General features: G+C 35.8%; 1 protein-coding gene across 1 annotated transcript; it reads left to right on the plus strand.

Annotated features, from left to right (window-relative positions):
* The first annotated feature begins 5,727 nt into the window (after positions 1 to 5,727).
* On the plus strand, positions 5,728 to 12,715 carry LOC114743065 (histidine kinase 4-like). The gene is given in 13 exon segments (XM_028931269.1): positions 5,728 to 5,810; positions 6,222 to 6,604; positions 6,607 to 6,887; positions 7,036 to 7,269; positions 7,355 to 7,524; positions 8,432 to 8,650; positions 8,762 to 8,948; positions 9,054 to 9,105; positions 9,208 to 9,437; positions 9,660 to 9,758; positions 10,024 to 10,739; positions 11,003 to 11,506; positions 12,170 to 12,715. Coding segments are annotated over 12 exon segments (3,006 nt in total). The 5' UTR covers positions 5,728 to 5,810; positions 6,222 to 6,549; the 3' UTR covers positions 12,429 to 12,715.
* Positions 12,716 to 12,986: the final 271 nt, after the last annotated feature.

A 12,986-nucleotide genomic window follows, 5' to 3' on the forward strand; every position in this document is an offset into this window, starting at 1 on the left:
ATGGGAAAAAATTGTAAATTTTAAAAACAAAATGAATTGAAATATTACGTTTGCAGCCAAAATAAATATCTAATCACGTCAGCTTTTATATTTAGAATTAAAAGAGTATATATTTTATCGGTCGTAGTCCTATGGTTTTTTCAAGATTTTGCCTGCTTCCTCTGCTGTTCAAAAATAAAAGGAGGGAAAAAAGAAGAAGGAGAGAGAGAGTAGAGGAAAACGCTGCATGTGTATACCGAAAATAAGACGTTTTTTTTTTTTGGGGTCAGAATACCAAAAATAAGACGTTGATGATACATCCACAGGAGAAATTCATGGAATAATTGATTATGATTAGCATATTTTGACGAAAGATGCCTCTGCATATGATAAAGTATTTTCTATATACAGATAAACAAATTAAATTAAAACTCGAATAATGCCCATAACTACGTACACATTAAATTCTTTCTGATCCTTTTTTTTTTTAAATAAACATGTTAAAGTCTGTGACGGACTGATCTCATTCAAGATCTGATTATGACCCGCGAAGTGATGGAAACTTCCGCATGAAGGCCCTTAAATTTATTATTCCATTGACATCGTGGGATTAATACGCACCTAATAATATTAATCCCGGATGACCTGAATCTATTAGATTTATCAACCACTCATATATAGAAAAAAATAAATAAATAAAAAAGTTGTGTGCTTAGTCATATGCCCACTTTTGATGGGATAAAATTTACGCCGTAATTATTACCGCAGAGAATATGTTGCACCGTATGGCATTTCATTTCTCACTTTTTCACCTGTGAGATCTCTAGAGGATCATTTGAGTGGACATATATATTCCAATAATGACAAAATTTTTTTTAAAAAAGGCTGGTCTGAGGACATATGATATGCAACGACAATTAACCTTTTTGACATCAATGGAGAGAATAACATACGATGTTCTGCAAGACGATTCCATCTTCGACCCGATCAGTGCTTCGTCTAATCCATCTGATGATACGAGTGAATCGTAATTAATGTGTAATTTAATTAACCTATTGTACGGACATATTTATACGCTAATCATCATCATCATCTTCTCCTTCCTCATCTAAATTGCGGGGAAGCTTGCTTGGTTATCAATATAAGCGTTGGATTTCAGGTCCATTCTTGATGGCACGACTTATTTTAATCGGGATTCCTTTCATGTAATTAGAATATAGATTAAATCAGAATTTAATTATTACTTTGTATCTTTTTTATTATGAGATTGTTAACTGAGGAGTAAGTAGGAAATGTCTTAAGCCATACAATTTTTTTACATTAAGATGCAGATTTGATCAAGAAATATAAATTTTTCTTTCTGGTGAAGCATCATTGATATTTTTAAGACAATATTACTATAATTTTAAATATTCAAAATAAATTTACATATTAATCCTTTTGGTCGGGAGGAGGGATATAGCAACTCCCTCGTACACACTAAATTGAAGGATTGAAGTGGGGTTTTCTATGAAGAAGGACATATCTTCCACTTCCAATACAGATAATTAACGAAGTATTTTTTTAAAAATCAATATATATTTTTATAAAAAAAATTTTTGCCGGGTTATTTTTGTTTTGCAAATAATTAATTCAGGTAATTTTATTAGTATTAGTAAATTAGATGAAAGAAAGGAGGGACATGGATGATTGTGTTGTTGTGATGGGGCGACACATGGCCGACATGCTCCACATAGAAACTGCACAGACCCCCTCGCCTCACCAAAAGGCTATATAGCCACCCATTTTCAGTGTTTTTACAAAGTCGCAACTTTTTTAAGCAAACATTATTTCCCCTCAGATTCCATTCATCCAGTTCCCACAATTTTCTCTCCCTTCATGCCTTCCCTCCTCTGTTTCCACCGCCTAATAAACTCTGCATTTTAATTTAATCACTTTCATTAATTATATTTGTTTGTGTTCATAATAATATATAATCTTCTTAATCACACGCACACCAGCCGGAAGGAAGCATGGATTTGAGGATGAGTTTGGACAATATTAATTAATACTATCTCCGGTCCTTAATATAAAATTCTGTTTGACTTTTATTTTAGCCATAAATATAAAACCCCAATTCACTTTGTCTCTCATATTTATACATTTTTTTTGAAGTAGTTCTTCTAACAATGATAATTATAGTCAATATAATTGATTAGTAAGGATATTTTAGGAAAGACAACACCTATTAATGACAAATAACTAACATAATTTACTTCCTTAATCTCTTCAAATCAGCTAATTGGTTCTTATAATTAGAACCGCAGGTAGTGTCTCTTTTATTTTAATCACGGCTTCTTCAATTAGTGCCATGGAATCTGTTAATACATATGTGTGTGTGAATGGGATTAATTAGTAAAGGAGCCACATGGGAGTTGAATCAATGCATATGTCAAAATGAAAAAAATAAATAAATATATATATGAATTACGCCCACATGGCAGCACACATTGTTGGGGCACACATAATTACTTTTTAAGTATAATTGAAATTTGAAAAATAAGTATAATTTGGCAAAAATGAACAAAATTTGAAAGAAAAGTATTGCTTTATTTGGTCCGTCCGTATTGATATTCACATGATTATACGTGGCTGACTTGCTACATTGAGGTGGGAAAACCCTTTATTTACAAATTTATAATTTGCAAAACATTGGTTTAAACAGATAAAATACAAATTGCGGAAACAAAAAATGACAAATACAATGCATGGAATTTGTTCTTGCATTTAACCGTTAACGTGAAGCACTTGTTCACTGCAGAAAGTTGACCTGGAATTTGATGAGCGCGGGTACCATCGTACCCCACCCCAGCATGTTCACGGGCCACTACTGTTTCCATTTTATTAATTTTATTTTTAAAGTGCTGGGTACTCAAATTTTTTTTTTTGAATAAATTTATCACCAAAACATAAAATCGTAGTAATTTTGTTCTTATTATTTAAAAAATTGATGTCTGACTAGGAAAATATTAACATTAAATATAATACCCTGCAGGCTTTTTATTCACATAATGCTGATATTTTGATTTAAGTGATTTTTAATAGTAAAACTTTTAAGGGAGAATAACAAATAAAAATCTTGAAAATTACTAAATCCTAAATCAAGATTTGTTACAATACTATAACAGGTTTTTATCCTACTTAATTTGTAAATAACAACACATTTTTATGAGAATACTTTATTTGAGATTTTCTAATGATAATTTTTCTCAAATTTTCTCTTTTTAAATATTAATAAACCGAATCACAAGAAAGGTAATTTTCCATGACGTTTTTTCTAACATTGTTTCGACCAATGATATGAGAATGGTGTATTATTTTCAAAGATAACTTATAAAGCTTCAAAATGATGCTTTCTGTAGACTTTTTAAAAAGATATTTTTTTACTATTTTGTAGTTTTATTTTCATTATTTTTTTTTAATCTCATGATGGGAGAGAATATGAGAAATAATTATACAATTATCGAATAAAGTTATTGTAGTGAAATAATTTTTGATGCAATATAAGCTATTTAATACTACTTCTATCCTTAATATAAGATTTCGTTTGATTTTTATTTTGGTTCTAAATATAAGACTTCAATTTATTTTGTCTCTTATATTATTTATGTATTTTTTTTCCAAGGTAGTCATTTTAATAATAGTAGTTCTAGTCAATATATTTGATTAGTAAGAATATTTTAGGAAAAATATCTATTTATTACAAATAACTACCTTAACTTATTTTCTTAATATCTTCAAATTAGTCACCTACTCTTTTGATCCTATTTATAAGTCACTTTCAACATGCTTTACACATGCCAAGAAAAACTTTAAACTTTATTAATTCTCATTTAAAATTAAAAAAGTTTCTAATTTTATCTTTATTCAATATACATTATACCATATGTGAACAATATCAACATAATAATAAATAAAATATAAAATTGTACTCCTCCGGTCCTTAATATAAGACCCAATTCTTGAGTTAGTTCTGGTCCTAAATATAAGACCCATTTCTTATATTTATCAATTTTCTCTAAATTACCCCTATGGATACTCCCTCAACCACAATCAAGTAGAAGAGGGAAAATGAGGTGTTAAGAAAGATGATTATGGTGTTTTAGGAAAAACGTCACTTTTCTTATAATTAACTAACTTACCTAACTTCCTTAATCTAATCAAATTAGTTAAATGGGTCTTATATTAAGGACCGGAGGAGTATATCTATATAAAAAATTTCTCTTAATATCCTATAAATAGGATAAAAAATATTTTTTCTCTTTATCCTGTAAATAGAATCAAAGGAGTAGCTTTTATATTTAGGACAGAAGAAAGCAGCTTAAAATTTGCGGGTATTATCTTAAACACTGAACATTTGGTTGCACATGGGGCGCATTTATACTAGTTTCCTTCTTGACTGAGACAGTTAATATTTAATAATCCCCTCAACGTTAATCTCAATCAATAAATATTAAAGTGAGTTTAATCAACGTCATCACCTTTCAGAGTTAATATCTATCTTTTATTTTTGGAAAAAGTTGAAAATAGATCTCAAAATAACAGAATCAATTAATTTTACATGTAAATATGAAAGGATAATAAGTAGTAAACGTTAGAGTTGACACGGAACTTGGATTTTTGAAGTAAGTAATTAATGTTCTTTTTTTTATTTATATATTTTTTATTTTTCCTTTCAATCTAAAATCGATTTCATTTTATTTTTAAAAACTTTCCAGGAACCAATCCAAAACCCTGTTCCAAGTCGTAAGTTAATTTGGTCTGATAAGAGTAGTTAACTAATATAACTAACTAACTGGCAAGAAAACAAAAGAAAAACTAAATTAACTGTTTGAACAGTAGTCTTGTGGGGCATTTAGAAGCTAGAAGGCCTTCACATGGCATTGATTAAAATTTATTTGAATTAAGAGGCGCAGCAAAACCATTGACATGCCAACTAATCTACTATCGATTATTAATTAAAACTGGCGATAAATTAATTACTATCGCTCGAGCAGGATATTAATGGAATTCCAGCAACAAAAATGGCTCTTTTGGTAATTCACGCGGGAATAAGATCCGCGCCTTGTCGCCATGTCACTATCGGAGAGATTTGTGATGGCGATTTTCAGTTTTTCAATTTCCTCTCTCTCTTCCCCCTCTACTCTGCTCCAAACTTCTGGTTCCTGAATTTAGAGAGAGAGTGAGAGGGAGTTCAGATAGTGTGAGGAAGACACCGGTGAGAAAAATGATTCAGGTTGCACACTAGTGGGAAATTGGGCAGATTCACAATAGAAGTGAGAAACGAAAAAAAGAAGGATCTTTTCAGTCTTGAGCAGTGAAGAGAGAGACCCAGTATGCTTTTCTTTTTTCTTCTGAACCTATTTCTTTGAATGCGTGGGAGTTTCCAAGTTGAACTTGAGCTCTGAAAATGACTGATTTCTAAGAGGAGATAGTGTTGGTGTGAATGCATTAGTATAGTGCAAACAAGGCGCCGCAGAGAGGGAGAGAAAAGAAAGAGGGCGAGACTTCAAAGGAGAGAGAGTTTGACAAGCGCGCGTGAGAGAGAGAGAGAGGAAGAGTAGGCTGCTATACTGGTTTTGTGATGTAGGAGGGAGACAAGAGCGTATCACAGAAAATCCTAAAAATTCGATTTAGTTTCCTTATCTGCTTAAAATAAAGGAAGAAACAAGAAAGCATAGCATAAAAGCGCATAAAAAATTCGGGTTGTACAACTAGAGAGCCTCAGATCAAGGACGAACCAAACTGGTTCATATTGTTCATTGTATCCTCACCTTCTCTTTTCTGTACAGGTAAAAACATTGTTTCTCTCGACGGCTCTGTCGCTCTCTTTCTCTCTCTTTTGGGGTTTGAGTGAGTGCTTCGCTGGTGGGGGTGTGTGTATGTGTGTTTTTTTTAAGGCCAATCTTTGGTTTTGATTATTATATGGAAGAAAGAGGGTGAACGTGGCTGTTCTTTGTATTTGAGCCTACCAAGACCAATTTCACGCTTGCACAGCATGATTAGTGTTCGCCCGAGTTTTTTAATCTGACCCTTTACACTCATAAAGTCTAACAACAAGCCAATATCTGGGTATAGGTGGCTCTTTGAAAATTGAGCTGTTTTCCATCTTTTGAGACCCATGCTTGTCTCTCTGAGCTTTGAGAATTTCTTTCTTTTTAATTGTGGTCTCTCGTCTGAGATGTCTTTCTTTTCTTTGCCAGTATTGAAATGCGCTTAGCTTCTTAGGAAAGGGTGAGAAACAGAGTCAGAATAATTTGAGCAAATCCTTCATCATGTTTGGTGTGCCTGTGCTTCTCCTTTCTTAGGTTTGAATCACGCAAATCAATGCTTTAATGATGCTTTACTGTGAGGTGTGGTCCGTAACTTTTTCTCCTCTACCACCAGAGAAAAGTGCCTAAGATTTTGCCAGTAGTATGAAAACCTTGTTCCTATAAAAGCACTCACTGGTTTTATTGGTCGTTCTTTAAACGTAGAGATGAAGAGGACGAGAGGGGAAGAAGTAAACTAAACATCGAAGGTTTGTGGCTGATGGGTATCAAGATGCAGAGCCAGCACCATCCTGTGGCTTTGAGGTTCCATGAGCAAACGGGAGTAAAAGAAAATACACTTTCATTCAGGCTAAAAGAGCTTGGCTCCCAAAGTTTCTGCTGCTGTGGATCATGCTGATGATGCTATTCAGTTGGTCCATCTACAATGGTATGGATGCTGATAATAAAGTTAGGAGGAGAGAGGTTCTGGGTAGCCTCTGTGAGCAAAGGGCTAGGATGCTGCAAGATCAATTTAGTGTTAGTGTTAACCATGTCCATGCCCTAGCCATTCTGGTTTCAACCTTCCACTACTACAGAAACCCATCCGCAATTGATCAGGTCTGTGCTTGATTAAGACAAGAACTTCTATTTTGATTTGGGACTGGAGAAGTATCTATTTAAGTCACAAATCTGTTCATGGTTGATGGTACGTGATTATTTTATGTTTCTTATTGTTGATTACTTCTCATTGCCCAAAAAATACCAGGAAACTTTTGCGGAGTATACTGCCAGAACAGCATTTGAGCGGCCATTACTCAATGGGGTGGCCTATGCACAAAGGGTAGTTGACACTGAAAGAGAAAACTTTGAGAGGCAACACGGATGGGTGATAAAGACGATGGAAAGAGAGGCTTCCCCAGTTCGAGATGAGTATGCACCGGTGATATTTGCCCAGGAAACTCTCTCTTATCTTAAGTCTCTTGATATGATGTCAGGAGAGGTAAACTACAACATCTGGAAAGTGAGGATATGTCTCCTGATTTTGTGTGCAACAGCCTCTGAAAATTGTATTTGGCATGGTGCAGGAGGACCGAGAAAACATTCTGAGGGCTAGGGCCACTGGGAAAGCTGTACTGACTAGCCCATTCAGGCTGTTGGATTCTCATCATCTTGGTGTGGTGTTGACATTCCCTGTGTACAAAGCCAAGCTCTCCCGAGAGCCAACTATGAAAGAGCGTGTAGAGGCAACTGCGGGGTAAGTCCATATTTAACTTTATACGCATGTTGTTGGGTTTGTTCGGAGAAACTCTCTTTCTCTCTCTTGTTCTTTTGGTGGATGGCTTCACCGGCTATATAGCATCGTAATCTTTAGTTTTACAGGCTATCTACGTCTCCTACATTCATAGGCTTTTTGGGCATCAATTTGTAAGAAGAGAATTATCCTACAGTAATGATGCTATTATGAATCAACGGCAGGGATTATTTTCTGCCTCCTAATACTTGTTTCTCTATAGACTACTATGACTCCATTGATGTGTATGCAAGCAGGCTATTATTATATGGCTGCGCTGGTTAAAACCATATGTTGTTGCATCAAGAATGTATTTTACCATTGACATTGGATAGTTCCTCTGTCACCTTGTCTAGATGCAAGGGTCGACGTAGGGATGAGAATCGGTATTGTTCTCATATGGTATGTCTGATAATTATATGATGTCAAGTTTCAGTAGCTGCCAAAACACACCATAACAACTATAGCCATTGTATTTCTCGGAATTCTACTAATGAACATGAACAATAACTGTGAGAAGTACTGTAGCCTCTATAATCCGCCAGATCATGTTGCCACTTTGATTGCAATTGTCTGTATCAATGTCTATAGCAATCCCTGCCACTTTATAATTTCCTTAGTACAACCAGTCTTGCTTCCACCTATGCCACCTTTGGCAGAATAATTATCAGTGAGTTTGATGCAGACTGTACGGTTGAATTCATTTCTGTGTTCTCAGGGGTTTGAATTGTCTGTTGCAGTTGTTTACGGGGGGGATCTTTGGGGTCACATATCCTGGTGGTGTACTTTTTTGGCTAAATTGTTTAACGCAGTGTATTAGCCTTGGTTTATGAGTTAGCTTTGTGTTTACTGTAAGCTTATTTGCAAGCAGATATGTTGGAGGGTCCTTTGATGTTGAATCCCTAGTGGAGAATTTACTTGGGCAGCTTGCTGGTAACCAAGCAATTTTGGTTCATGTGTATGATATCACAAACTCTACTAACCCGCTAATCATGTATGGCAACCAATATGAAGAAGGTGATAAGTCTCTTGTACATAAAAGCAAACTTGATTTTGGAGATCCTTACAGGAAACATCAGATGATATGTAGGTAGGTGTATCTGTCCTTAGATAATCTTTTGTAATTTTATGCAATGCGCAGAGGGTCTTTAATATTTTTTGTTTCTAATCAGCAGATGCTTATCATTGTATTATTGAACAGGTATCATCAGAAGGCACCAACATCTTGGACAGCGCTTACCACGGCATTTTTATTCTTTGTGATTGGTTTGTTAGTGGGATATATTTTGTATGGTGCTGCAATTCATATTGTCAAAGTTGAGGATGATTTCCATGAGATGCAGGAACTAAAAGTTCGAGCTGAAGCTGCTGATGTTGCCAAATCCCAGGTAGAGTTCTTGGTATTTCATTAGCATGGTTCGTAATGATTTCCAAGGGTTATTTTGTGGTCTCACTCTCTAACTGTTTTTTTTCCTTTTGCCTTCTGATTTCAGTTTTTAGCGACTGTTTCTCATGAAATTAGAACACCAATGAATGGCATCCTAGGTGATTCCAAGAGTTCTCTTATCTCTCCATATTATGAAGTAGCTTGCACTTCTGTTGTACTTTCTCATTAGTTGTGTGTATTAACTTCATAATGTTGTATAGGAATGCTTGCTCTGCTTCTAGATACGGAATTGAGTTCAACTCAACGAGATTATGCTCAGACTGCTCAAGCGTGTGGAAAAGCACTGATAGCATTGATAAATGAGGTGCTTGACCGAGCTAAAATTGAAGCTGGCAAGTTAGAGCTAGAAGCAGTTCCATTTGACCTGCGTTCCATACTTGATGATGTCCTTTCTTTATTCTCTGAGAAGTCTAGACACAAAGGTTTAGAGGTATATCATGTTGTTGACTTAGTATGGTGGCTTGAAGATCACATTTCATTGTCCAAGTCACGTAATTTTTTTATTATATTTCCTTTTTCTTCAGTCAACTTACATAGTTCTTTCTTATTGTTTCATCTTTCCGGGTCTCGTCACTGGATGCTGTTGTTCCTAATGCTTGCCCAACCTCCAATTCTCCAACCTTAACGGATATATTTTATCGTGGAAATAAAGTTGGCGGTCTTTGTCTCTGATAAAGTTCCAGACATTGTTATGGGAGATCCTGGGAGGTTCAGACAAATTATAACCAATCTAGTTGGCAACTCTGTCAAAGTAAGCAATGTTTTCAAAGTTCATTTGTCTGACACTATTTGCATTTACATTTTCATTTACTTATTTGAAGCTGTGTGGAGGAAATATCTCTGAAACTGTTGATAACTTCAGCTCAAACTATTAATAAAGCATTCCTCCACCATCTTTCAACTGTCCCATGACAAAGAGGGAAATGTTTAAATTCTCTTTTCTTTTTGCGGCAATTACTTTGTTTACAAATTTCAATGCACTTCTTGATGAGAAATCTAACCTAAGAATTTTGCAGTTCACTGAACGAGGGCACATATTTGTTAAGGTTCATCTAGCTGAAAATATAAGTGCCACAATGAATGGAAAATCTGAGACATATCTAAATGGAGGATCAGATGACATTGTGCATATGGCTGGTGGTTATCAGTCCAAAACTCTCAGTGGATGTGAAGCAGCTGATGAAAGGAACTGTTGGGATAATTTTAAGCATCTGATTGATGATGAAGAATTTTGCTTTGATGCATCAAGTGAAAAGATGACCACTATTCAAGTTTCTGAGCAAGTCACTCTGATGGTCTGCGTAGAGGATACTGGTATTGGGATTCCCTTTTCTGCCCAGGATAGGATTTTCATGCCTTTTGTGCAGGCAGACAGCTCAACCTCTCGAAACTATGGTGGGACTGGTATTGGATTGAGCATCAGTAAGTGTTTGGTTGAATTAATGGGTGGCCAAATAAGCTTCGTAAGCCGACCCCAGGTTGGGAGCACATTTTCCTTCGCTGCAAATTTTGGTACATATAAGAAAAGTTCAATCGGTGATGCGAAGAAACATAATGTGGAAGATCTACCTTCTAGTTTTAGAGGACTGAAAGCCACAGTGGTTGATGGAAAACCTGTTAGAGCTGCTGTGACTCGATACCATCTGAAGAGACTTGGGATAATAGCTAAAGTTGCTAATAACATTAACAAGGCTGTTGCTTTATGCGGGAAGAACGGTTCATTGACATCTGGGTAAGCTCACATCATCCTTTGCTATTCTTTTAGGTTGGGTTTTCAACCCGCATGAAACTGAGAACCTTTTTTTTAAAAAAAAAAAAAACCTGGTTGTATATTGCACTGTTGTCCCACCAGATTTCATTACTTATGTAAACACCGCTTAGATAGCTTAGTCATGTGTTCCTAAAATACTAGGTGTGCCATGCAATCAGATTACTTCTCGTTTGAGTCTCTTCTATTTTGTTCATTCACTGAGTTAATCTAATTGAGTATGGCAGAGTGTTCCTGCCGGATATAATTTTGGTTGAGAAGGACTCGTGGATATCTGGAGAAGATGGAAGCTTCAATCTTAGGCAACTAGACTGGAAGCAGAACGGACATACAATTAAGTTGCCCAAATTGATCCTTCTTGCAACCAATATTAGTAATGCCGAGTTTGATAAAGCTAAGGCTGCTGGTTTTGCTGATACTGTGATCATGAAGCCTCTGAGAGCTAGTATGGTAGCTGCTTGTCTTCAGCAGGTTCTTGGTGTGGGTAAGAAGAGACAACAAGGAAAAGACATGCCTAATGGTTCCGCTTTTCTTCGGGGCCTTCTGTGTGGAAAGAAAATTTTGGTGGTTGATGACAATATGGTGAACCGGAGGGTTGCTGCAGGTGCATTGAAAAAGTTTGGAGCTGATGTGAAGTGTGTTGAAAGTGGCAAAGCGGCGCTTGAGTTGCTTCAACTGCCTCATAATTTTGATGCCTGCTTCATGGACATCCAAATGCCGGAAATGGACGGGTATGGAATTTTTTATGCTTGCATTTAACTGTTTGCTCTTTCATAACTATATTTAAATCATCGATTATATCTGTAAATAATATTAAATAAGTAAGATGTATTTTTTTTTTAAAAAAAAAACCTCAGTTATATTAAATAAGTAAGCTAGATTATTTTTAACCTTTATGTCGAAGCTTTTATCATTAGAGAATCTGTCCTTCTGTGGCAAGTGAGAATATGTAGTTCGATATTTACTCTTAGATTTAATTGAGCGTTTGACAAGATGTCTTGAGTAGGATTAGGCTATACACACATCAGTACTTTTTTCAAATCTGACCTGAACATCTCATACTGCAAAATACAATCAACCCTAGCTTAGAAAGGAAAAATTGTATACTAGAGTTTTCACCATAGCAGATCCACACAATCACAGGATAAAATAAGACCGAAAAAAGTGACAACGGAGAGAAAATTAAGCCATTTCATAAACTATGAAGTCAAGCTGTCCAGCTTCTTTCTCGGTGGTTGCATGCATTAATGGTAATAAGATGATATTTCCTCTTATCAAATCCTAATCAGTTCTAGTACGGTGCTTTTGTAACTTGCTGCCGCTTCTTTCAAGAAAACTTATCCTTAGATATGCATGGGCTTTGTTACATTATCTAAATATTTTGAGGTTTGCAGATTTGAAGCAACACGACGAATCCGGCTGATGGAAAGCAAGGCAAATGAGCAGGCAAATGGTGGAGGTAATGAAGAAAATGCCTCTGAAAGCGAGTGGCATTTGCCAATATTAGCCATGACAGCTGATGTAATTCATGCTACCTACGATGAGTGCCTGAAATGTGGTATGGATGGATACGTGTCCAAGCCCTTTGAGGAAGAGAATCTCTATCAAGCAGTTGCAAAGTTCTTCAAATCCAAGCCTATCTCAGACTCATGACACCTAGCCATTTTCTGAGTTGAACTGAGCAAAGAAACCAAGATGGGGACATATTAAGAGGTGAGTTGGCCGCCAGCATTTTCCAGGTTTGGCCGGCTAGTTGTGCTTCAATGCAGATCCCAACACACGGCGAACCAGCTTGGTTACTAGGAAATCAGTGATGATTTCTAACCAGCATAAGTGAGACGTGATTAGAATTGGAGTAAATGTACCTCATAGCCCTGCATTATCCCCACTTATGTACAGTTTTTCAGGAGGGAATGGGCGGGCATGATGTAAATTCCATATATCTCGTGCATCACTATATATACTTATCTTTTTCACAAGGGGTTTTCCATTAGTTTTGGCCAGCGGGGTTTTCGGATTTGTAAAATTTTGTTGCAATATTTAGGGGGTGTTTGGATAAGATCAAAACCATGGTTTCAGAAGTGTTTTTACAGTATACGAAGTAAATATGTGGAGAAAATTGCCTCGATTTGCAGAAAAGTGCTTCTGAAAAGTGATTTTAAGGGCATCCAAACACCCCCTTAATGTCTACGTTCAAAAGAACTTGCGCAC

The sequence above is a fragment of the Neltuma alba genome, unplaced genomic scaffold (genome assembly GCF_004799145.2).
Source record: "Neltuma alba isolate B1F8T4 unplaced genomic scaffold, ASM479914v2 tig00003922_pilon, whole genome shotgun sequence".
NCBI lineage: Eukaryota > Viridiplantae > Streptophyta > Magnoliopsida > Fabales > Fabaceae > Neltuma > Neltuma alba.